Source organism: Gopherus evgoodei, chromosome 4 (assembly GCF_007399415.2).
Source record: "Gopherus evgoodei ecotype Sinaloan lineage chromosome 4, rGopEvg1_v1.p, whole genome shotgun sequence".
NCBI classification, from domain to species: Eukaryota; Metazoa; Chordata; order Testudines; family Testudinidae; genus Gopherus; species Gopherus evgoodei.
In genome coordinates, this window is record NC_044325.1 from 25,429,736 (window position 1) to 25,457,003 (window position 27,268).

Below are 27,268 nucleotides of genomic sequence, written 5' to 3' on the forward strand. Positions count from 1 at the left end.
TTCACTCCAAATGAACTTTGAAGTTTCAAGTTTTAACACTGGATATTACTCACATAGTTTTAAGACTACAAATATCACATTAACCATCTTAATGAACAACCAGCCTTTTCTCTCCTTTTTGCACACATCTACTCTGTTTGACATCAGTGGGGATTATATGAACAAAACAGAGGGACACAGGACGTCTGGGTTACTGAGTCCAGTCCCCAGCTATCGCAGGCAACCATATACATAAAAAGATTGACTTCTAAAAGTGAAAATAATGCTGGCGTCAATTGACAGCACTTCTAGGAATTTGATCCTCAGTTTTCTACCTCCTGTTACTGATACATTCTCCAGAGAGGTAATTTGAACCATTTCCCTTAATTAAGGTAACCTAGCACTTCTGTCTCCCAGTTAATTGCAGAATAGGAGAGGTTTTTTGTTTTAAATCTCTTCTATAGTGTCTGGACAATAATGCTGTTCCCTTTGTAGATTCCAGGGCCAGAAGAGCCCATTGTGATTGTCTAGTCTAATTTCCCATATAAACACAGGCTATAGAACTTCTCCAAAATTATTCTTTTTGAACTAGAACATATCTTTAAAAAAAAACAGCAAAGACTAATTGGAAGAGGAAGATCAGAGATTTAATATTAAGGAGATCTTTGATCTCATTCTTTCATCTGTTAAGTAAGATTTTCTTCTTAAAACAATTGCAGGCACAAACCCAAATGGTGTATCACAGGCCAATGACTTTTTACTTAAAATAGAGCACCCATTGCTCCAGAAATAAGCATAGCATCATTGGCTTGGCTTTAAAGTATGATAAATGTTGGTTGGGACTGGGATAAAGAGAATGTGAATCAAATGCATATTGTTACCCCTCTGCCATGTCACAGTAGGTGTGGAATCCTTGTAAGTCAGATTCCTTTTAGAGGGGACATCAGTGACATAGCATCCGGATATATTATTCATGCAATTTGTTTAGATTGCACTATAAACACTAGTCCTTGAACAGGTGTGTCACAAATAGCCCACAGGCAATCCCCCTCTTCCGGGAATCTCAGCTAAAACACCACTGCACAGTTCCCTGGAAGCTACTTTGCCTTCAGAATGGACTTTGATTAGGAATTCAAGTCAAAAAGCAAATTTTCTTGCTGCTTGCCACAGCTCCCCCCAAAATGAAGATTACAAAATAATACAAATATTTCTTCAAAGACTGAACAGTGTTCATATGCTAAGAAAAATAACTTTTAAGACTATGTTCAACAGCACCACATGGTGACTCATGCCATAACAATATTATAATGTGAGTACACTTAGTTATAGATAGATAAGAAAATGTATACTTTGTATTAGCCAAGAATTTAAGAATATAGGGTGCAGAATTTTTGTAGTGCTAGCTCAAATAGGGAAACTAAGTTATTCCATTATATTCATCTCCAGTATGTAATCATATATACATACAAGTACATGAGTTTATTTCAACTATCTTAGGACCCATATGTTGTTATGCTTCACACAGGCTTTGCTCCCAAAGGATATTATAATGGCCACCCATAAAATCAATATCTGCCAAGAGTTACTGCAGTGGTACTTGCAATGCCATAGTTACTTCCTAGTCTCTCTCAGACACCTCTTTCTACACCTTCTGACAAATGCAAACTTTTAAAATGTTTTAAACCGCTGTGCTGAAATACCTTGATGTAATTATAGACTTCACTTCTGAATTAACAATGTATACATTATATACACCCACACAAGTATATTAGCAATGTAGGTAAATAATGCCAAGCGCTAGCTTAAGAGGTATGTACTTCAAGTGGTCTATTTGATTTCCTTCTTGTTCCTTGTCATCTACTCACAATATTTTCAGAGGCATTGTTCTTTGTGGGGTCATCTGAAGCCAAGCTTGCTGCAAGTGCACTGCAGAATGGCGACTGGGATATGGAATGCTGTTACACCTTTTTTATTTTAACCTTTTGTAGTCCTGGAGCATAGTATGACATTGAATGACAGTAAAGCCAAAATGCAAGCCCTGTTGTTGTATCCCAGCATGGTAAAGAAAGTGAAAACAGTGTAAGTGTACATCTGTTTATGGTGACATTGTAGATTACAAGCTCTTCAGGGCAGGAAATACCTCTTACTAGATATTTGTACACCTCCTAGCACAGTGGGGCGCCAGTCTCAACTGGGCCCTCTTGGTGCTAGTGTAATCCAAATAATAAATGATTAATTTATTCATTAATTAATGATTAACAAGCCAGATGAGGCAAATACTGCACAGATGAAATCCGAGTTTGGGAGAGAGTGTACAGCAGGTATGAAAGCTGATTAACTGAAATGGTCTGCTTATAAGGTGAAGGATAATTTTATTCAGTACCTTTGGGACCCCTAAAGTGGCCTCTTAAGAGGGAACTATTTGCTGATTGTCTAATATGGGTGGCCTCTAATATGGGTGGCCTCTTGTGCAGGTTTCCCTGGATTGTTTGCTAAGTAAAACCAGAAACATAAGGACAGATCCTCACCTGGCATAAACTGGCCTCCAGTTTAACTGAAGTCAATGGAGTACAATTTATACCAGCTGAGGATCTGCTCACAATAACCCAGATAGAAAAAAATGAGGAAAAGTGAGAGGAAAAGTAAGAAGGGAATGAGCTGAACTCACTGAGTGAGTCACCAATGAGCAGACCCTCAGCTGATGTAGATCAGCAAATCTCAACTTCACAGGAGCTATATTGATATATACTTGCTGATGATCTGGCCCTGAGACTTAAAGTATTCATGTTCCATTAAGAAAGCAAGAAAAAAATCCTGAGAATGTTGTGCAGTAAAACAACCTGAAAATGTTACATTTTTCTTAAGTATACAGGGGAGAACCATAGGTTACATTTGAAAAATATTTATGATCTCCCTTCTGATTTCTTTGACGCTCATATAGATTTGAGGTACTGGGTTTGGAACACAGAAAGGTTTATAAAGTGAGAATTATACTGGAAATTTCTTTTTACCTTATGATGCTGTGGGAATTCCTAGACCTCCCCAAGTTTCAAGAGGAAAGCTTCAGATAGCCTCAGTTTTCTCTTAGGAGAGGAATTCAATCCTTAAATTATTCAGTTATAACAGAAATAAACTTTTGTTGGCAAAGAATTCTTATACTATGTCACATCTCCTAGCTCTCAAAGAGATGAAGATATCAATTCTTGTTGGATGTGCCCAAAATATCACACTTAAAAGCTGAATTTTCTTAATATTTTCCCTTGAAAATCTCATGGAAATACTTTCTTTTTGGTACAGATTCATCCACTGCATTCAGTATGGTGAAGCCAATCAAAAGCAGCAGTATACTTTATCCGGTTCCACTAAAATTAACCTAGATTAAAGTTCAGTCTAGTCCTGAGGACATCTTGAATGGTACTTTCGAGCCTGAACAGATAATTCTCTGGAAATTGATATATACAATACACAGACTGCGTATAATCAGATAGGGTTAAACCTTGTGACACTAATGCCCCATAGAAACAAAACTAAGAATCTTTTATTCCAACTATGGGCACAATGGAAATGCTGAAATGAAATTGATAGGATGTTAAACTTGTGGGCGACTAACAGATGATGTGCTAGGAAGTTCTGTCAGTGGCACCTTGTTTACTAGTCTCACCACCACAGAAATAAAATTCACTGGCCTCCTCAACACTAAAAAAAAAAGGAAGACAAATACTGGCCAATTTAAGTGAATTTGTCTTCCTCTTCCCCATAATGTTCTGCTCTTGCTACTCAGGCAGAAACTCAGACTATATCCCTGATCCTACGTCCATTAAATTGGAAATGGAATTTTTCCCATGGACTTCAGTGGGTGTTGAATTATGCCCTATATTATCCCTCTCTTCACCCAAAAGTGAATATCTTCTCCTCCCCACAAAATAAAGCAGAGCAGAACTCCTAAACCAGGTAGTCTCCTCCTCTCACAGTCCTACAGTGAGATGCCACATTCAGATGAAAAGGTGGCCCAAAATGGCCCTCTGCCTGAGGAGGGAATTGAATGTAGGTCTCATGAAGTAATAAGGTGGATACTTCCTCCTCCTCCCTTCAAAATCTGGTAGGGACCCTGCTAGGCAGCTTCTGAGCAGCATGGGTGAGATAGGCATTTACCCACCTAGCTCGCTCTGGGGCTTAGGCAGGAGATGCCTAGAACAGGGGTCGGTAACCTCTGGCATGCAGCTCACCAGGGTAAGCACGCTGGCGGGCCGGGCCAGTTTGTTTACCTGCCGAGTCAGCAAGTTTGGCCAATCGCAGCTCCCACTGGCTGCAGTTCACCCTCTCAGGCCAATGGGGGTGACAGGAAGCGGTGTGGGCAAGGGATGTGCTGGCCGCAGCTTCCTGCCATGCCCATTGGCCTGGGACAGCGAACTGCAGCCAGTGAGAGCTGCAATCAGTCGAACCTGCCGATGCGGCAGGTAAACAAACTGGCCTGACCCTCCAGGGTGCTTACCCTGGTGAGCTGCATGCCAACCCCTGGCCTAGAATGAGGCTGCAGCATGCATGTGCAGAAGCAGAAATGTAGGCACCTAGGGAACTTTTAGAGTGAAAATGTAGATGCCAAGTGAATTTAGGTACCTACAGGGTTAGGCAGCAGCCCAGCAGGATTTTTGTAGGACGCAGTGGCACCTAATGTGGAATTTACACAGCTACCTACACCCTAAGCTGCCTGACTACAATAGAGGGGTTCCCAGCTCTGGACTGCAAGCAGAGACAGGCACCCATCCATGTGGTCCACATCGCCCATTGCCTAGTTGAGCAGTTTCCACACCATGTGTGCTGCCTTTTGTGGATCCCATTCCTAGTTGCCATTCACTGTAAGAGCATAGGCACCTAAGTCAGGCTTTTTGGATCACAGACTTATTCCTACGTGCCTAGAAGTTAGGCATTGCAATTCTGAGAATCCAGGCCTTATAACTGAAAACCAACATCTTAAAACCTGCCTCACAGGAGCTCATAGGCAACCCGTGCAGGTCCCCAAACATAGGTGTTATGTGTTCTCTATCAGGCTCCCTAAGGTGGCAGTCATATTCTGCAGCAATTCCAACTTGCCAATCAATTTAATTTTTACCTCTGTGCAGAGGACATTGCAATAGTCTAACCCAAACGTCATCTTTGTTAATGACCTTCTAATACAAACCTCCTTGCTAACATGGAAGGTCTGCAGCCAAAAAACCCAACTCATTTCCATGCATAAAAGCTTTTCAACAATTTGAATTTAAATGATGATTACTATTCCTACCAGTCGTAATGTGGTAGCAACCAGAGCTCCAGAAATCAGTATCAGGGCCCAGTTGTGCTCGACATTATACAAACACATGAGATGATATAAATTCACAAAGTGTACTATGTAAGTTGAAATGCATCTTAATAATAAATAAAAACTTGGTGCTTTTCTGTTCCCTTCCATCTGAGCATCTCAAAAGTGGCTCACAAAAGTATTAGATTAAGCCTTATGGCACTTCTGATGAGGGATAGTAGGTAAGCTCTCATGGGAGAAGAGGGAAGGTTCTCTCATGGATTGGTGACTGGTTAAAAGATAGGAAACAAAGGGTAGGAATAAATGGTCAGTTTTCATAATGGTGAGAGGTAAACAGTGGTGGGCCCCGGGGTCATACTGGGCCCAGTCCTATTCAACATATTCATAAATGATCTGGAAAAGGGAGGTAAACAGTGAGGTGGCAACATTTGCAGATGATACAAAATTTCTCAAGATAGTTAAGTCTCAGGCAGACTGCAAAGAACTACAAAGGGATCTCTCAAAACTGGGTGACTGGGCAACAAAATGGCAGATGAAATTCAATGTTGATAAATGCAATGTAATGCACATAGGAAAACATAATCCCAACTATATGTATAAAATGATGAGGGCTAAATTAGCGGTTACCACTCAAGAAAGAGATCTTGGAGTCATTGTGGATAGTTTTCTGAAAACATCCACTCAATGTGCAGCGGCTGTCAAAAAAGCTAACAGAATGTTGGGAATCATTAAGAAAGGGATAGATAATAAGACAGAAAATATCATATTGCCTCTATATAAATCCATGATATGCCCACATCTTGAATACTGCGTGCAGATGTGGTCGCTTCATCTCAAAAAAAGATATATTGGAATTGGAAAAGGTATAGAAAAGGGCAACAACAACTATTAGGGGTATGGAACAACTTCCGTATGAAGAGAGATTAATAAGACTAGGACTTTTCAGCTTGGAAAAGAAACGACTTAGGGAGGATATGAAGGTGGTCTATAAAGTCATGACTGGTGTGGAGAAAGTAAATAAGGAAGTGTTATTTACTCATCATAACACAAGAACTTGGGGTAACCAAAAGAAATTAATAGGCAGAAGGTTTAAAAAAAATATTTTTCCACACACGCACAGTCAGTATGTGGGACTCGTTGCCAGAGGATGTTGTGAAGGCCAAGACTATAATAGGGTTCATAAAAAGAACTAAAGTTCATGGAGGATAGGTCCATCAATGGCTATTAGCCAGGGATGGTGTCCCTGGCCTCTGTTAGCCAGAAGCTGGGAATGGGCCACAGGGGATGAATCACTTGATCATTACCAGTTGTGTTCATTCCCTCTGGGGCAACTGGCATTGGCCAATCGGAAGACAGGATACTGGGCTAGATGGACTTTTGGTCTGACCCAGTATGGCCGCTCTTTTGTTCTAAATGTAATTATTCCCACTTTACAGATGAGGGAAACTGCGACACAACAAAGTATGTAAGTCTCTCACCTAAATTCACACATTAGGTCAGTAGCACAGTCAGAAAAAGACCCGGAACTCTTTATTCTCAGTCCTTCATTTTAACTACACAAACCATCCCCCCCAGCCCCTTGAATAAAACTAGAAAACAAAGTATCAGACAAGTGTCTGAAGATCAGTTACTTTCCCCTGATGCCAGCAAAAACTAGCAGCAGCATGGAAGCAATGAACTCATCCCCCTCGTGGCATGCAGTGACCCCTCCAGCTCAGGCTCACAGCAGCACTGAATAACCCTGAAAGGAGCTGTGTCCAGTCTCCCTTGACTGCAGAGTCTTTTTTGAGGGTAGTGGTGTGGGAAATCAAGTGATATCCCATAAGACACCACTCCATACACCAGCATTCCACACCCAAAGAAAAACCCTAGAGGCTAATCTTTAAACCAGTGCCACTTAAACTACCCAGTTCATGCAAACTGAATGTCTCGGGCTTCCAGGAAACATGCTGTGACTGCATTATGTGCATTACATCCATGAGAATGTAGCTAGAAAGGGCTTTTCCTGCAGCTGGCATCTTGCACACCAGGATATAGTCAAGAATGACTCACTGGATTTGCTATGATTCTTCATACAGACACTCCCTGGGTTACACAAGACCTGATTTACACAAACTCACACTTATGGAAAAAGTTCCATAAACCAGAAATAGGATTTTCAAGTTGCAGAAATTTTTGCCTACCATGTGGGTATATGTTTCCAACTTACGCAAAATCCGAGTTACGCAAGGCTTTCCGGAACAGAACGATTGTATAAATTGGGGGGCGTCTGTACATTTCATCAGAGATTATTATGTATCCATGTACAGGACTGATGGCTTCATGTAATGGGCAAATCAAAAGTATATGAGTGGAAGGAGGGGAAAACAATACAGAATAACTAACACTTTGCCACTTTAAATGTTTTCCTGGCTATTTGACAAGTAAATCCTGCTGTCTAACAGTTACATTTGCATTTACCTATTTTTAATTTTTATCTATTTTATATTTAATACAATGGTTACTCAATCAATTATGTTTAAAGAACTCATGATTAATAGGTAATGATTTCAGTGTGAGATTTCGGGATGCTGAAATTTAAGTAAAATTGATCTTAAAACCTTGGGATTGCAGAATTGCTCTGAGTTTTCATTCCCTGGTTTCAACAAACAGGAGCCCAAAGGGTTAAGGAGGTTCAGTGCTATTGGTATGGCAAGTAGGATTCAAAGGGTCTGTGCTAGATAATGACGACTAGGAAACCAAAGAGCTAATAACATTCTATGCTATTGATATAAAAGAAATCAGGAAGGTTAATGAGATTCTATGCGATGAATAAGCAAGAGTCAAAGGGTTAACAATGTCCTAGAGCATCTATATTGTAAACAAAAATAAAAAAGGCTAATTAAATTATAGGCTACTGATGTAGTAAGCATGAATCACATATTTATATGGTTCAAGGCTACAGATATGGTAAGCAGGAATCAAAGAGTTAACAAACAGGTTCTATGTTGCAGCCATGGTAAAGAGAAATCAAAGGGTTAATAGAACTCTGTGTTAGAAATATGGTAAATGGGAATCGAAGATCTAAAGGAGTTCTAAGCAGTGAACTTGCTAAGCACGTTAATATACAGAATACATGTACTGAGCTGCTCATTGTAAAGACAGAATATTACTTGGAAAAACTAATTTGATTACCCAAAACTTCTGCTAAGGATGCTATGCTTGTGGCCATTCCATCTGGCAAGATATCTGAAACAGATTAATTGAACTCAAATTAGCGTAAGATTAAATCACTTGATTTCAACAGCCAGCAGAATCCTTCCACGATGCTTACCACCACAGGCTAGCTCTGCATTTCAACTTTTTCCTATGAAATCCAATAGGCACAGTAACCTGTTACTTGCTTTTTCATTTTCTGCCTCAGCGCTACAACTGAGTCATTCTGTTGCCCATGGCTCCTGGGTATACAGTGTTTCTGCAGCGTGCTGCATTATTTCTGAGTTAATCTGTCCATGTTACGTTCTGCTAATGCAGATGTGGGATTCGTTTTCTGATGCTTTGTAGACACTTGTCGAAGCCATTTGGAAAGCCTAAACTATGCATAAATCTGCCAAGTGAATGTTTTCTTTCATTCACTTGCTCCTATTATTTGATTTCTTGTAGGCCTCTGCGACAGAAATGGAGAAAATAAGGTAAGTCAGACAGTTTATTTACATCTCATTATAGTCAAGAAATATTCTAATGCACAATAGGTGATATAAGGTCTTGAAAAATATTTTGCTTAATATGATGGGTGTGAAATATTGGATTGCAATGATAATGTGGCAGAGGAGAGCCGTGGTTTAGAGACAATAGAAAGTGAATGTGGTTCAGCTAGTAAATCTGTTTTGCAGACATGTTAATTCAGAAGGGGTATTCTACACACAAACATGTTTTCATTACCAGATGCAGAGTATATTTGATTATATAAATGTTGTAGTCACTTGTCCATTTACTGCAAGAGTATGCCATTCTGCTTTAATGATAAAGGTGGATCAATAATTTATGAAAAATCTAAAGAAAATATAGGCTTGAATTCAAAGCATCTAATTACTGTGATTTGTTTCAATGTAATGCTGTAATATTGGTGTTCATTTCTGTTTTATATTTCTTGACTACCCAGATAAATCTTGTCTCTTCTGTGTTTCAAATGTTGTTATACCGTACCAGCTTATGAGCACAGCTCCCTACTTTAAGCAAAGGGAGATGGCTTTTATAAATATATAAGTTTCCCATCTCATGTCCGAGTGTAAGCCTGCTTTGGGGGATATTGTTTTTGTACGTGTTGCAAAGAAAAAAAAGCGTGAATTGTAGCCATTTTTTATCAAATATAGTCTGCTAAATACAATCCACAAACATCATCAACCGATATATGGAAATGCTTACCTATTGATTATCCTTAAAGTATTTTTACAAGGCTTATTTTCACGTCCAGTTATATCTACTAGACTCTCAATTTGTTTTCATTTAGCAAGCCCAAATTCCTTCTCAGGACCTACTGAGGCAGTTTGACCAGCAGGGCTAACTGATAAAGCACAAATCTTAGATTTATTAACTTTAAAAAGGCTACTACATTTGTTCAGCAAATGAAGGGAAGTTGCAGTACTCTGGGAACAGCTAGGGAAAGGCAGCAGTGCACAGTTGTAAGAGAACCCAGAGGTTTGAAGTTAGCATTTGGAGAATTCTGGGCAGAAAGCACAGCACAGTCCCTTGCTGAAGTTTTAGTTGGAAAAAAGAGTGGGAAGGATTAACTCTTACAGTACACTTGATCAAGGTGCATGTTTTGGAAGTTCCTGGTATAATTTATTAATTAAGTTGGTGCCAATTTTACATTTCTATGCAGTGTTGTCTCATGGGAATCAAAGTGGTATAATTTATCAGCTTGATAAGCCACTTGTGTGATATAGTGTGGTAATTTATATAGAAAAGAACATAAACGAACGGCAAAAATCCTCAAGTCAATGCGAGTTTGAACTGAGTAAAGACTGAGTAAGAACCTTGGGATTTGGCCCAGTATTAAACAAAACTTTTACTGTATTGAAACAAGGATCTGTGATATATGCACACCCATATTTTCAAGCACAAATTGGTTAACGGTGCAAGCAAATAATTGTTTCTGTACTTGTGTGCACAGATATGGGGACCTCTACAAGAACTTCCCCCCCGCCCACCCCAAGCCTGTCCTGGTGTCTGCTTTTAATAAACACAGCTCTGGCTGTATTTGCAATAATAGGCTGTGGAGCCTAGGAGAAGAATGAGTTCAGAAATATATGCAACAAGGGCAAAATTTTGCTCTGAGAAGACATACTTAGCAGCTGACTAGCAAATATTAACCTAAGGATGAAACATTTGGGGGAATGGATGTTGCAGCTGCTATGCACATTGAACTCCACTGAAGTTAGTTACTCTGTGCATGGGTCTGCTACAAAGTCAAACCCCAGCAGCCCAATGTCACCCCACTGAAGTAAATGGGTGTTTTGCTATTGACTTCAGTGGGAGCAGGGTCAGTCTGTGCACTAGCATCTTGATATTTGTAGCTTGTTGTTTACACTTGCTGTATATAGTATTTTACAAAGCAGACATTTGTTCCCATTGCATAACTCATCATAAGCACCCTCTGCCCAAGAGGGGCTCAGGAGTAGGACAGTAGGCCAACAGAGATGGTCACTGGCAGAGCTACTTGTGGGTAAGTTGCACTGCTGCAACCTGAACTTTGCTTGGCTCATGCCAATCATAGTTGTCTCACATCTGAACACAAACTAAATCCACCTTCAGCATTTTAAAAAATGAAACACATTAAAACACTATAGTACCGTCACTTTAAAGGTTTGGTGAACTCACAAGCTGTGTAAGTTCTTGCCTTCAGGAGTTGAAAAAGTCTCTCTCACACGCACACACAGGTGCAGTGTGCTCAGCACCTTAAGGCCAGTGCCCTTGGTTTCATCAGGACTACAAGGCAGTACTGCTTGTAGCTGGGAGGGTTTCTGACGGCTGGCATGTGGGGACAAGTACAGTATCATGGTGGGAGCCATTCCTATCTTGCCTTGCCTGTGCACACACTGAACTCTCAACATGCTCTGTCTCTTCTGCTACCAGCTCCAGTCACATCCACTGGGTGGTAAGATGCATAGGGAAGGGTCATACATCAGGAGCTGGTGGCAATGTGAACAGCAACTGAGATAAGGCAAGTGAGGAGAATAAGACCCTCAGGCCACTTTTTTGGAACTAGGGTGACTGAGGCAGAGCTAAGACTTAAGAAAGCGGGAGGATGGAAGTGGGGCTTACACCAGGACACAGAAGGAGAAGTGAGGGGAGAGAGAAAGAATCACATTTATCTGGATCTCATCTGACTGAGCTTCCTCAGGGTGAGCACTAAAGGTTAAAAGGGTTCTAGCATTCTATTCCCCGTTTCAAACATGAACCTTTTAAGTATCAAAAATAAGTACAGGGACTCCATGCTTCATATGGCCCACTCAAACGGCAGCCCTTGGGAGGCCAAAGGCCAAATATCTGAAGATTTTAAAACCTGTTCTTATAGAAGGCTTGCTGTATTTGAGCAAACCCGATCATCTGAAGTGGCCTTGAGGAATGATGCAGTAGGTTCCATAAGAGAGACAACTGCTGACCCAGGGATCTACCACACTTTGGAACTATTGTGGTGTTCTATTGGCCCAGAGCACTCAACTAGCAGTGGTGCACCATAGTCCTTTTGGACAGGGGGAGGAGGAGATGAAGAGTGGGAGATTTTCAGAATTTAGTCTGGCACGTGGAGAACTTCCAACAGAAGTAGAAGCATGCTATTCTTCTGTAAAATTTCAGCTAGAAAAATAATTGCCAAATGAAATCTTCACACTGTGACTAATTCTTAGCAGTATAGAGTAGCGTTTACAATAGCTAGAGATACCAATATATTAGGCAGGAAATAAGGCTAACTACTAATCACAAACCTCTTGGGGATCAGCATTTATGTAGGTTGGGTGTGCATGTTTATCCAGACACTTTAAATATTAATTACTGCTGAGTACAACCTTTTAAGCACAGTTTTTAGATTCATTGCTCAAATATGTCTACCAAGAAGGGCTGAAAGTTTCAGAGGTATGGTATGTAACAAAGAGTTTTGAAATGTACATTATATTCTGTTCTATTTAGGTTACTACTGTGGGAACTGAGTGCCAGATTTTCTGGGTGATCTATAAAATTTAGCATAAAATACAATTGTGTCTAGCATTACTTAGTTGTTTTTTTTCACGCTTCCAGCCTTGCACATCCATGTTTTCTGGTGCACCAGAATGTGGCCACTCAAAAGATTGTGCACGCAGATCCAGAGGTCAAAACTGATCAACAGTGTGGCCAGGACAGGGAGCCAGGACTCAGGAGTTTTACGGCCTAGTAAGCCACAGATCATCCCCCTTCAAATTATAGGGTAATATTTTCCTATTTTGCAAGGAAATTATTGTGAAGTTGAGTCTAAAAAGTCACTTCAGATCCTTGGCTAGAAGATGACCAACTCAGAATACAAAGTTATTTTATCTGTTTTCAACCCTAACTCAGTTTTTGATACTATCCCGTGTGGGAAAAGCTATTTTTCTCTCCAGGTAATCCTAGTGAGGTCAATAGGACTATTTGTTCAGTTGGGTAATGTTCAACGTAAATAAAGATATCAAAGTATATCCCTAAATTTAAAATGGCATTCCAGACCGACCAGGAATCAATTCTAGACCCACACAATGCAGAAACAGGATTTATTGTATGTCGCTATATGGAAAGTTTAAATAGATGACTCCCTCTGCTAATTCATTTTTTGCATCTCCTATTCACATCAGTGGTACAGCAAGATCATGACAAGTAATTAGTTTAATCACAGTGCATGAGCAGTGGTTGGTTCCCTATTGAGGTTTTTACATTCTTTTTAGTATTAGCCGTAATCATTATAAAAGTAATAGGACTTCTATGACAATTCAAAGGAACTCAAATCAGTCATTTCTGTAAACCACCTAAAGTCTCAACAACCCTGTGAAGGGAGCAGGTTCTGATCCTCAGATTTAAGATGACAAAAATGAGATGAACTGATTTGCCCAAAGTTCACACTTACAGAGCCAATGATAGAATCACTCTCTCTTGAATCCTCATACTGTGCTTTGTAGCAGGATATTTGAACTGATGTGGGATAACTGATGAGTCTGCTTATTGACTGGCACATTTTTAAAAGATAGCCAAAGACACCCAGAGCACTGGAGGAATGTTCTTATTGTAGTTGAGTAAAAAAACTGAACACACATACATGTCTACTAGACAATGCTACATTCCCAGCTCTTGTCACAGCTCTCTTCACATGCTAAGGCATATGCTTGCTTGCCACTAAATTCCTTCCATTCTGCCTTGCCCTCCTCTGTAGTTTGCTCTTTTTCCTACCACCCCTCTCATTTTTATTTTTTCTAATACTAATTTCCCCATCGAGCAGCACTAGCAACAGTGAGAGCCCTAGTGTAGACAAGCTTCTGAAGCCACTGGCGTTCCTAATGCTGTGTCATTTAATACTGCTCACAGGAGTTCTAAACTGCTCAGTTCTCTCAGTCTCATCCCTGACACAACTATCCCTTATAAATCCTCAAAGAGACAGGCTGAGAGCTCAGGGAAAGCCTCACAGGGATAAAGGAACAGAATATATTAAGCTATTACACGGTCACTGCTGCAGACAGGTTTTTTTCATAGAATCCAAGGCCAAAAGGGACGATTTTGATCATCTAGTCCAGCCTCCTGTAGAACACAGGTCATAGAGCTTCCCCAAAATGATTCCTAGAGCAGAGCTTTTAGAAAAAAAAACACATCCAATCTTGATTTTAAAATTGTCAGTCATGGAGAATCCACGATCCTTGGTAAAATTGTTCAAATGGTTAATGACCCTCTCTGTTGAAGTAGCAGTTGCAGTTTGTTGTTCTATGGCTGGGAAAAATCCTATTGCCCGGAAACATGGAACAAGCAGAAGTGATGAAAGGCAATTAAAAGGATCCAGCAATCAGAAAAGTTGACAGAGAGAACAGGACAGGATGAGGCCAGATTGAATGATGACAGGTAGAACAGGGGAGGGTGGCCACAGGAGATGACTGGGAGTAGAACAAAGACCTGAACTGATTCAGGGGTGAGCACTGTACTGCTAATCTCCTATCAAGTGGAGCACTACAGTGAGTCACCGAGGAAAAGGGTGTGCCTCCTCGATACAGCCTTACAGGTAATGCCTGGGGATAGAGGGGTGGGAAGAGACAAGGTACACGACTGAACATTATTGTTAGTAGATCTCATCCAAAACAATGGGAACGTTTTTCACAAAGTATGAGACACTTGTATCCCTTTTTGTGGTTGAAGTTTTTTAAAACCAGTTCAGGAAAATTATGGCTAGAAAATTGATCTTTCTTCAATAAATACAAAAAATTGGGAAAATTTTAACCAGCTGTAATTATTTAGAACTTAGACTGGCAGTAGTGCCTGAGCCTCATCTGTCAGTGCAATGATCAAAGGTGTCTGGGGAAATGGAGGTTAGCAGTCAAGCCAGATGTATGGAGTTTTACCAATTTGACATAATCACCTGCAATAAGATATTTTTCTATAATTTTCAGGAAAAGATTGCAAACTCTGGCCCACAATCAGTTCAAAGGCAGTAACAGTCCAGTTTGCTAACCAAGACAGAGTAGGCTCTGTTATACGATTAACTATTAAATTTGAAAGGCACCTCTATGCTACCCCACAGTTCGCTCTGCATCAATTGCAGAACTCAGAGAACTGTGCTGCAATTCCCATGAGCTGCCGGCACAAACTAAAACAGTTCCTAGTTCTCATTAACGGAGTCCTCTTCAAACCAGTCTCCATTAATGTGAACTAGGAAACTTTTCATTTGCTCTCGCAGCATCCAGGCAAGGGAGTTACAGCGCAGCACTTTGGTACATATTGCTAGTCACACTCCCAAAGTCTGAACTTTGGAGGAGCAGTGTAAACATGCTTCTAGTGGTCACTGGCAAGATTTAGGCAAATCAATTTGCAAATTGATCTATGATTTACAGACCAACTGTTAAAATACAGTTGAATACATCCAGAGGTGGACTGACTTTTTTTTTTTTTAAAGGCCAGAATACAGCAACCCACCATGCACCCCAATTTTTTTTTTTGCTAGAGTGGGGGAGGGTTAGATTTTATTTTAACAAGACTGAAATTATTTAAGGTTATAATGAAGGTCGAAATAACGGTTTAGTATACAGCACAGGAGAATAGTCTAAGGAGTCAGAAACAGGTATAGACACACTTTCCAGAATTCATGTCTGAAAGATTAAATAGTGTGTGTAACTGAACAAAGCATGAAATGTTTTTTCCAATAAGGACAGCACTCTTGTAAGTGGCTATAGGACCTTTAAAGTTGATTCCCTGCATGTATGTGACCATTCTGCTGCTCAGATGAAGTGTGTCACTTTGGCCTGACAAAGCTCTTGTTACTAGATTACTCTAAAAATAACAATACCAAAAAGTTTTCCCATCTCGTTTAACACCACTCATGATTTTAGTTCTACAGAGTCTTACTGCTAACCAGCTAAAAATGGCCTTCATCTCAGATCAATGTATACTTACTCATGGTGTGAAATTCTTTATAGAAGTATTTGCAAGGGTTTTAGGTTTCTTACTGCACTTGCTGATGGATCTACTGACAGCTCTATAGCTGAGCAAGAATCAGCATGTGTCAGATTTGTGCAAAATGGGACTTGTACTCTGTTGACATATGCTTGGAATCTGAGGTGGCTAGTATGTAATAGACAGGAAACCACTTAGGAGTGCAGGTGATCAAGGGAGAAGAGCTCAAATGAAAATTGATTGATCTGAATTCAGATGAAGAGCACTTCTTAAGTGCCACGCCAAGTGGCATAAAGGTCAAGTTTGAACAACACACTCCCTGAGTTGAATTTGTAGAGTTCATCAGCTATAAGTTGGGCTTGCGATTCTGATCTCAAAAGACTGTATCTTTAAAAGTTGGACTTTATTTTGAAACTTTTAAATTTTACCATCTAAGTCCCAAAATGCTATGCTATCTTCAAGCTTTTGCTGATAGCTCTGAAAATAGGTTACACATGCTTCAAAGATATCTACCATGTATCAAAAATCAGCATTTGGCGCTCCTCTATTTGGACCAACCATATTGCAGTAACTGAATCAGGAAGTAGCTTAATATAGGTTTCAGGGCATCCTTAGGAGACCCAAGCAGGCAAATTGGTGAACATGTTTTACTTCATGATGGAGTTTCTCTCAAGGAGACAATCTCTTCTTAGAGATGTTGTAAAAGCTAGAAGGTGCCATGCAGTACTGAATGGCAATCCTGGTCCTTTCTTCCTTCTCAAAAATTAGCTTTAGATATGGGAAATTTGAAGGGCTAAACATTATTTATGGGTTTTAGAGACAAATCTGAAGGAACCCTCCCCCCCGATCTTTATGCTTAATGTAGCATTTAACATATAGATGTTAGATTTACTAGGCTATAGCGAATATTAACATGGTTTCCAAACTTAGATTCCAGAGTGGCCTACAGATAGAGAACATTCTAGTAACGTACACTGACAATTTGCTAGACCACTTAACATAAGTAAGGAGGAAGACGAGAAAGTGCTACATCAGTGGTAGCATTTAAATACAACTTCAGAGGCAATCAGATGCACTAGAAATGACATTACACGTGTATCTTTAACAGAATTTCTAACCACCAGGACACCTGCAGGATGTATTACTCATCGTATAAATATGGTTCTCATTCTGTAGCAATGAAGTGGTAGAACATTGGTTTTTCACAATGAATTTAATCAAACACAAGTACATAAACACACAAAGCTTATTCCAAGATTTCATACAGATGTAAATGGACAAGCCAAGTATAAATGCTTTACAACCCCTATTCTCTAGTGACCAGAAGTGGGAGTAGTAAAAAAAGAAAAAGTATTCATAAACCCAGGCACAGTGAGTACCCAATAGCAAGCAACAGTAGTAGAGGACTTATGCAAGGACTGTTTTGCATGATCATAGCTAGATTTCAAAGTGGATGGATATAAAACATAAATGGAATGCAAAAACTGGTTGAAAGACTGTACTCAGAGTAGTTATCAACAGTTGGCTGTCAAACTGGGAAGATTTATCTAATGGGGTCCTGCAGGAGTCTGTCCTGGCTATAGTACTATTTTATATTTTCATTGATGACTTGGATAATGGAGGGAATAGTATGCTAATATAATCTCTAGATGACACTAAGCTTGGTGAGGTTGATAGCATGCTGAAGGATGAGATTAGAATTCAGAGTGAGCTTAACAAATTGGAGAATTGGTCTGAAATCAAGATGAAATTAAATAAGGTTCAAAGTTAGGGGAAAAATAAGTTCACAGCTACAGAATGGGGAACAAGTTGCTAGGTGGTAATGTGGCTGAAAAGAATTGAGGATTATAGTGGATCACAAATTGAGTACGAGTCAGCAATGTGATGCAGTTGTTAAAAAGGCTAAATATTCTCAGGTATATTAATAGAAGTGTTGTATGTAAGACAGTGGGTAATTGTCTTTCGGTATGTGAGGCTTCAGCTGAAATACTGTGTCCAGTTCTAGCCACCACACTTTAAGAAAGATGTGGACAAACTGGAGAAAGTCCAGAAGAGAGCAACAAAAATAATGAAAGGTTTAGAAAACCTGACTTAGGAGGAAACGTTAAAAAAACTGGGTATGTTTAGTCTTGAGAAAAGATTGAGGGGGGAACCTGATTGTCACAGTTTCAGGGCAACTGCAACAGTACTCCCCGCCATGGTCCACTAAGGGCATCCACTTTAGGTTTTCAGCTCCCAGCTGTCACATCTCTTGGGCAGAGATCTGTCTCTCTCTCCTGCCTGACCAGAAATCTTCTGGCTACACAGCTCCCTGCCTTACACTGTGATATCCTCAGCAAGCCAGGCTGCCTAAAAAGGCCACTTTTCTTTCACTGAGGGCTATGACCAATGTACTGTCCATAGTTATAAGTTACCACACAGGTTCTTTTAAGCAAGCACATTTTCTGTTAAGGTAGAAGCATTACAGAGAAAACATTTAATAAAAAGAACCTACTCTCTTCATGCCTGGCTGCTTTGGAGATTAGTACTACTATTCCAACATTAAAAAAGAATCGGAATTGTCTTCCCTTCAGGAGTTCTGCTGGACTCTGAATGTAAAGATTTGTCTTTAAGTGGTTTCTGTGATGGACTTGCCCATGCAGTTCAGAATACCTCAAGGGCTAGTCAGGGCTGTCAGGTGACTTCAGCTCAGAGGGATTGAAAGTGTTTGTAAGTCCCTTATGAGAGGATTGTCACTGTTCTGATAAAATTTTAAAGTTACTAGTCTGTGAATATTCAGTTTCACTGTCCAGGCAGGCTTCATCATCACATGGGATAGATCCCAGAAACAATGCCTTTTGATTGCTTGTAATAAGTCAACTCCCTGACTGCTTTTGTGCAGCAAACAGCTGCAAAATATCCATCTTTTGTGCATTTATTACCATCTTGTACCTTTTGCTGGACATGCATCACTTGGGCTGTGAATCTTCCCATATCTTGTGCATTTAGACTGAAAGCCTTTGTAGTTAGCCTGGAATTTGTCCCTCAGCCTTATAATTACTTTTAGCACTTACTCTGTTTACAGCATCTAAGTTTCTGATTTTTCAAGTATGGCAAGCTGCTCTTAATTTTCCTGTTTCACCAACTCAGACTGCTTTTTGCTATTTGAATAGCTATGTGCAGGGTTAAGTCTGTTTTAAAATGTAGTTGCTGTGAAAGATCGTCTGCAAGTCATATGGCTAATGTATTTCTAGTATTTTCATGTTTTGCAGGCCCCAAAATCAGTTTTCAGACAACACATATAAAGCTTTGATAAAAGATTCATATTCCCCTGCTTATTGAATTCTCTGGTGGAAACATGCCCTTTCATAAACCACATTTCTCTGAGGTATAAAGTATGCATCAAACCTAGCCAGAACCCTTTGACAGTCATCTTTGGAGGTCTTCAGTTAAAAAAAAAAAATTAAAGATATGTTCTGCCTGCTTCCACATAGCATAAATTAAAGAGCATACCTGGGCGTCTCCAGTTTCCTTGTGGCAGTGTTTCTCAAACTGGGGTCTCCACTTGTGTAGGGAAAGCCCCTGGTGGGCCAGGCCGGTTTGTTTACCTGCCCCTCCACAGGTCCAGCTGATCGCGGCTCCCACTAGCCGCAGTTCACTGCTCCAGGCCAATGGGAACTGCTGGAAGTGGCACAGGCTGAGGGACTTACTGGCTGCCACTTCCAGCAGCTCCCATTGGCCTACAGCAGCGAACCGCGGCCAGTGGGAGCCGCGATTGGCCGTACCTGTAGATGGAGCAGGTAAACAAACTGGCTCAGCCTGCCAGGGGCTCAGGAGCACTGCCAGCTTTTTTGGAGCCCTAGGCGGCGGAAGGTCTCACCCCCAAAATGGCACCCCCGACAGAGACGGCGGAAGGTCCCATCCCCAAAATAATGCCAATGACCGCGGAGCCAAAGATCCAGCTGCTGCGGTCGCTGCCCCCAAATGTTAGTGCCCTAGGTGACCGCCTAGGTCACCTAATGGGTTGCGCCAGCTCTGCAGGGGCTTTCCCTACACAAACGGCGAGCTCAGTTTGAGAAACGCTGCCTTATGGAGTTTGGTTGCAATGAGAAATTTTGCAAAAAATGTTTTTTTCAAGCTGTTCATTCTGAAAGTCTGTGCAAGCTGAAGTTCTCTGAGGCATTGGAGAATGGCATGTTGAGAGCTATCCTGCAACCTTTGCTGTCTTTTTTCCCTTCCTCTTGCAACCTTTGTTGTAGCTTTCCTTCTCTTTCTGTGCTCCTCTGGCAGTTAAGTTACCTTTATTTCTGACATCATGTCAGGTACCAGATATAAATTGGTTACAGAGCTTCCATTTTAGAGACATATGAATGTGTGTTCTCTTTAAGATACCTCAATGTACTGGTTACTCTAGCTATTACCAGCTTAGGTAAAGTATGTTGCACATGGTGCCACCTAGTGAATGTACAGTATAAATTGTTTAGTATTTTATCACAGTTCCCATGTGATGGAGAGGGAACAGATGTCATGGCTAGACTGTGAGGAAGGAGATTAATTTGATGTTTTGGACCAGATTCTCATTTTTAATCACACTCCTTTGCACAACTCAGGTTGTGCAGAAGAGCCAGATCTGGAATTTTCCAGAAAGCACAGCTCTCATTTGGTGCAGAGGTGGTGGAGCTGGCTCCTACACCACACTCAGGGAGTGTGTTGGGGAAGATAGCAGGTAGGGCAAGGCTCCTTATTTTCAGTTGGTGTATGGTCATTTAGGGACTATATGCAACTAGAGTAACTTAGAAAAACCCCTAACTCCTGGCTGGGGCCAGTACAGACTGGCCTAGAGTATCAGAGCTACAGCTGGCTCCCAAACCCCTACTCCCTCCATGCTCTCATGCACAAGAGAAACTGTAACTCAATATCCTTTCCAGGGAAAGCAAATACATACAAGGCTACAGCACTTAGAGGAATACTGCTAATAAGTGCCATTTATCTAGATCAGCCCTACCCAAGTAGTGTGGCTTGCATACTCTATATATTACAAGCAATTCCGGGTAATAGGAATGTATCCTTTTACAGTTTAATATTCCTGTTTCTGTAACCGTAGACTCATTTACTAGCCTTTTACCACAGCCTACTTGTAAACTTGGCAAAGTCTCAAGACATTTAGTGAGGAAAACACAGATTGTTTTTGCATGCCAGGAGTTTCTAAAGGTTTTCCCTTCTAGACTATAAAGCAGCATGTTTTCTGTCTAAATATAAAAATGAAAGTATTCCTCAGGACAGGTGTCTCCTTAACTCTGGCATATCTTCTGTGTTGGTGTTTGAGCTTTAATCAGAAAAAAAGGTGCCTATCAATTTTTAGTGGAACTGTGTGTATATTGATGTGGATTTCTATTCTGGAAGCATTTTTCTTCAGAAATTGAAATCTGTTATACAGGTGTTTGAAAACAATTAAGGAAAAGGTTAGCTAAACAAATTATAATCCAGAAACATGTGGCAGACAAAATCAATTGTCACTGTTTGGTGGGACTAGAAGGAAACCCTCAAGTAACATTGTAGATACTGTGACCGTAAAAAGACTTTGGCAATAGTTTTGTAGTTAAAATTCCATTGACTGCAGTTCTGGTAACGCTGTATGGACCTGACCTACCCCATTGATCTTTGCATTCCCATCTCCATCCCATGAAAGAATCCCTAAATTTTGCTAAAATATAAAAATGAGATTTGCCAATATTTTTCTGTTTGTAGTTCCTACAACTGTGAGCTAATAATGATGATGACAGGCAGAGCTAGCATTCTGACTCGGATGGCAGTGTGTATTGACAGTGTCCCTGCTCCTTATTTATCTTTTATTATATATTGGTATCCTGAACGTGATGTATTCAAAATAGCAGAATCATGATTCATCATTCCCACATCCTCAGATGCCTTCTGCATTATTTCCTAGAATGACAGCTACTTGTTGTGGAATATCTAGCTCATTATGTACAGATTTGCTAAAAAACAAAAACAATAACTTGTTGGCTTGTGCAGACCACACAAAGTTAATTTGAGATCAGCAAACTACAGTTGTGCAGAACATAAGCTGAAAAGGACTCCAGAAACCAAATTTCCTAATCTAAAAGAAGAGTTACTACAAATCTGAGGATTCAGTGTGATATCACTGCCTAAAAATGCATAAATAAAAGAGTACTAGTTTCTATATAGTAATTCTGTCATCTGTATCTGTAACAGTTTGAAGTCTTGCTTGTTAAGTGTATGTATGAATTGAAACTCACACTAAAGTATGCCCAAACCAACCTGAGTTTTGCATGACAAGTCTTGAGAGCACATAAATTATTTAGCAAAGAGTGCAGTTAACTAATTTCTTTGTTATTGGTCACCAGATTTGTCTAGAGGTTAGCTAAGTTAAAGCGAACTAAGACAGAAGACATAGCCATGAGGCAGAATCAGCAAACAGAGGAGATGCAATCCATTTACTTGAAGAAGCTCTTTCACATAAAGCAGTTGGTTGCACTTTTCCCTCTTACTCTGCCAGTTTTCTTCAGCACTGGCCCATTAGGGCATTGGCTTGCAGTCATGCTTTAATTACTGAAATTAAGACCAATCATGTAATGCAAAGAAGTGTAATGGACGCCAGTGTAAGCAAATGTCCACCAAGTTTGCCCAACTCTAATGACTTAGGACCTGATTTTAATAGGTGCTCAGGATCCACAGGACTCATTGACTTCAGCTGGACACTGGAAAATTTGAACCAATGTTTTATATTGTAAAGACTACAATGTATTTTGCTTTAACCACAAGACCTACCAGTCAGGTGATTGGTATTTACTCTCAAGTTCTGGCAAATATTTTTTTCTGTGCAACCTCAGGCTAGTCACAAAAATTCTTTACATTTCTCCAGGAGACATTTACCAACCTCACTGGGGCACTGAAGAGCCTTAAATCCATCAATGCTTGTAAAGCACTTGCAGATCTTTGAATGGAAAGCTCTGTCAAAATGCAAATATTATCTATAATTGTGTTGTTCTGAATTGTTAATTCTGCATCTGACATTTTAACATATTGCCATATTAACCAGCAAAAGTCCTGTCCATGAACATGTTTTCAAAACTTGTCTTTATAAACTGGAAATACAATGGAATTTGGGTCATCTGCTAACTAACTAGAAGTAGCAAAGCTCCTACTTGTAGTTTAAAATCATGTAAATGGATATAAAACTTGTTTGCAGTCAAAAAGAAGAAGAAAGAGCCTTGACTGGTAGAACTATAAGCCTACAGGAATTGTTTGAAAGGAAAATTGGAGCCATTATGTTCAGCCTAGCACTCTGAAAGCTCAAAACTTTTCAAAACTGCCAGATATTTCTAACTGTGAATAAAAGTGGGAATTATGTTTTTGAACAATAGGCCTGGATTTGCTGCTTTATTACTTATGTTCTATGCCACTGTAATGCCATTAAAACAAGAGTCAAAATTTGCAAGCCTAGCACTGAGTAATTCATGGAACTCTAACTAGGGTTCATTGTAATCAAACTTGAAAGGTGAACGTTCACTACTCTCATAACCTCCCACTACTCCTCAGCACTACTCCTAATCCTCTTACCTTATACACCTTTACAAGCATCCTGAGGTTTGTTGGAGAGGGAGGAAGGAGTCCAGTTCTGAGGAGGTGGTTCATTTGCTTCCTATTTGTACAACTCAGACCATGTCACCTCTCACCCTACCTGATTTTGTATGGCTACCCAGAAAGATATTGGGAAGCAATGGGAACTATTATTGCTGAGGGGATTCCAGCCACCTTTTACCAAGGGATATAAAAGAGTTGAGAGAATCTCCTTGCGTTCCCACCCCATCACCACCATATCCCATTTAGGGTTTTCTGGGGGGAAAAAACTAACAGGAAAAAAAAATCTGTTTTTGGAAAGTGTTGGATAAACCTTATGAAGATTCATTCCATGACTATTCGAAGAGTGTATAATATTGTCTTTGGACTATTAAACAAAAATATAAACTAGTGAGATAATTATATTTATTCTGGAGCATAACATAGCTCAAGTATGGGAGCTATTGAGGACATTTACCACAATGAATTACTGAATTGCTTCTTGCAGTTTATTCTGTTGAAATGGGGCACTAACAGAACTGCGCTACATTTTTTCCTTATTGACTTTTCAACATATCAGATTCAAGTGTATGAACAAAAGACAGCAAGGTCAAGTTACTAAGGATTTTGAAGCACAGTCAGCTGTTGTGTTCAGTTTATCCACCCCTACCAAGTAAATACTTACATACAATACAAGGGCAATGGGAAGCTTACCTAATCAGTGCTGGTAAAGTGCTTTCACAGTCATCAGATGAAAGATGCTAGATCAGCATGCAGAGTACAGTATTAGCAGAATAAGTAATAAGAAAGATTATATTTAAGGGTAGATGTTACATGAAGTATTGCAGTTGCAATTTTAAATAAATATGCAGCATGCCTTTTAGAGTATCTTTCATGGAGCATTGGGTGGGAGTGTGAGGAAGAGACAAAGAAAGATCGATGATTATTCTCTGTAAAAGTACCTTTCACTTTCCTCTCTGACTCAGCACGTTGTTGGATTGTTTGGTAGACACAATAATGTTTAGCACTTATCTAGAAACTTTCACCTTCACAGCACTTTAAAAACATCAGCCATGTCTCATGACTCCTCTGGCTCATTTTCCTCCATTTTAAAGATAGGGAAACTGAGGCAGAGAAGCTTTAAGTGACTTACCCAAGCTCATACAGGCTGTTTGGATCAGACCCAAGATTAGAATTCAGGAGTTTCTGGTTCTAACTTCTCTACCACTATATGAAGGAGAGAAATAAAAATCCAACCTTACTAATGAGAATAATCCTTACTGAAATGAGCAATACCACATTACTCTGGTAAATGGAGTTCAGACTCACACTAAAAAAAGCATCCCCTAAAAGTAAATAATAATGCTCTAGGCATTCCTGGCTCCTTTCCCCCGTGCTGTCTTCCTGATTCCCAATCCTCAGGACAGACTCCAACACTCTCTTATGGCAACAGGCTCCTCCCCTATTGACCTTTGTTTCCAAATATTGTGGCTTAGGCCCAGGTGCACACACCCTTCTTTAATCCATCCCTGAAGGTAAGAAGTCCCGGTGAAGCCAATGGGAACCCTTGTAAGAGTTTAGTTGGGGATTATGCAGCACTCTAGATACATATCTTCTTCTCCACCATTGCAGGGCATCTGCTCTGCTTTCCGCATCACAGGGCTGGTCTACACTACGGGGGAAAATCGATCTTAGATACGCAACTTCAGCTACGTGAATAACGTAGCTGAAGTCGAAGTATCTAAGATCGAATTACTCACCATCCTCACGGTGCAGGATCGATATCCATGGCGCCCCCTGTCGATTCCGCAACTCCGTTCGGGTTGGTAAAGTTACGGAATCGATATAAGCATGTTTGGGGATCGATATATCACATCTAGATGAGACGCGATATAATGATCCCCGAGCAATCGATTGCTACCCGCCAATACGGCGGGTAGTAAAGACGTATCCACAGGCAGAAAGTCCTCGTGGGGCCTGCGAGCTTCCCCTTCCCATACCTAATGTCAATAGGGGAAGATCCTCTTCAGGGATACAAAGGGAAGAAGGAGCTGAACAAGACAAAAAATGTGTGCTGCAACACAAGCCTTTTCTCCAGGATGTTTCCTCTTAAATCGAAATACAGCTTTCAATCTTATCTCCATGTTATTCTGAAGAGAGATGTGAAATGCAGTCGCATGAGAATTAAGCAGTATCATTTTTCCCAAAATGGATATTGGGAGCCTCTCTGACTTCACTGGACTTTAGATCAAACCCAGGATGATCAGCTGCTTGGATGTGGGGTGGAGAAGAAAAAGGAGTTGAGAGCTTCTAGAAGCCACTGGTTAAAATTCTTAGACAAAAGTGCAGAAGGGTGGCATGATTTCCCAGCTCAGATGGAGTCATCCCCTCTCTGGATACTGTAAGTCATTCCTGCCAGAGATGACTTAGTGTTGAATCATAAAAACATTCCTGAAGAGCAAATAGATTCCCAACTCCCACCTCTCCTCTGCACCTGCATAAGTACCTTATCATAAGCTATGGTTAACATTTTTGTGGGAGTCTCTTGTATTAAAAAAAAAAAAAAAGTGTGGCAGCACATCATGGTGTGCCCTTGAATTCATTGTATTCTACTAAATATTGTCTAAATTATATGGAATCATGTTTACTGAATACAATTACTCAACAGGAACCCCAGTGCATCAGTTAATAACTTTGTTATTCCAGCACTTTGTGCTACCCTTCTACTAATTCATTTTTACTCTCTTTTGTTTATAGTTGTTGAGCTTTTGTATTTTAAATTCGAATCAGCTAAACAAACAGACCTCTCTCAGTTAGTACCAGTTTGAAAATCGGAAGTGTTTAAATTGCAGGAAACAAAATATGACCTAGTCATTCTGTTATGCAGTATTAGTGTTTAAACACTACAGCAATAGTTGCATTACAATTGGCATATGTTAGATAAATAGGTTAGGCAGAACTGAGAATGAGAGAGAAATTGAATTGCTATGACATGCAGTTGCATGGAATAGTTTATTGTTTGGAACTCAGCGACAGTATCCTCCCTTGTGCTCATATGTATGTGATGTTCCTCCTTTTCTTTTGTCACTTCTGCTAATACTAACATTGCACCACCATTACCAAGGGAAGGGCTAGTCATCAGCATACTATTATAGAACAGGGATGATTTTCAAGGAGTTTATGCTGTAAAATAGATCTCCCAGTGTATAAAGTCTATGTAAAATCATCAACGGCAGCACATAATGTTACTTCAAGTTCAAGTATCTCTCTAATATTGTTACCCAGATGTACAGGCAAGAACCTGTCAAGTCAGGGTTACAAGACAGCCTGCACAAAGTGCAAAATGATTTAACAACACTGAACTAAATGCATTATTTAGGCAATAAGTCTCGCCACACAAATGACAACTTCCACAGCTGTGTCTTCTTACCCTCCTCCTATTTTGTCTCTTGTATGTTTTAAGATGCACTTCCATTTATGAAGACTGCCCAATCTGGAAGTCTAGGCATCTAATATTCTTTATAAAATACACACAAATGTGATACTGAGTCATAATGTATGAGAGGATCTCAGAAAAAAATCTCCCAAATAAGAACTATTCGTTTCAGCTCCCTCCATGACACCAATCAATGCTCCCCTTCACAGAAAGCCTAGGAAGATCAAAGGAAAAGATTCTACCAAGTCTTAATTTGGATTTAGTTTACTGAAGCTCCAATCTGCTCTATGCCTTAATACAAAAATGCCTTTTTCAAGAATGAGAAAAGTTTTGTTTCCATA

At 40.1% G+C, this 27,268-nt stretch overlaps 1 protein-coding gene across 5 annotated transcripts in view; it reads left to right on the forward strand.

Moving 5' to 3' along the window:
- The window catches only part of BEGAIN (brain enriched guanylate kinase associated), a 252,168-nt gene that overhangs the window by 69,870 nt on the left and 155,030 nt on the right, over nucleotides 1-27,268 (forward strand). For 3 of the 5 annotated variants that reach the window (XM_030558745.1, XM_030558749.1, XM_030558746.1), the window contains exon 2: nucleotides 8,921-8,949. In XM_030558745.1, the coding sequence (XP_030414605.1) occupies nucleotides 8,936-8,949 (14 nt within the window). In that variant the 5' untranslated portion in view covers nucleotides 8,921-8,935. Of the gene's footprint in view, nucleotides 1-8,713; nucleotides 8,950-27,268 lie in introns of those variants that run through there. The other 2 variants (XM_030558747.1, XM_030558748.1) reach the window with 1 other exon arrangement.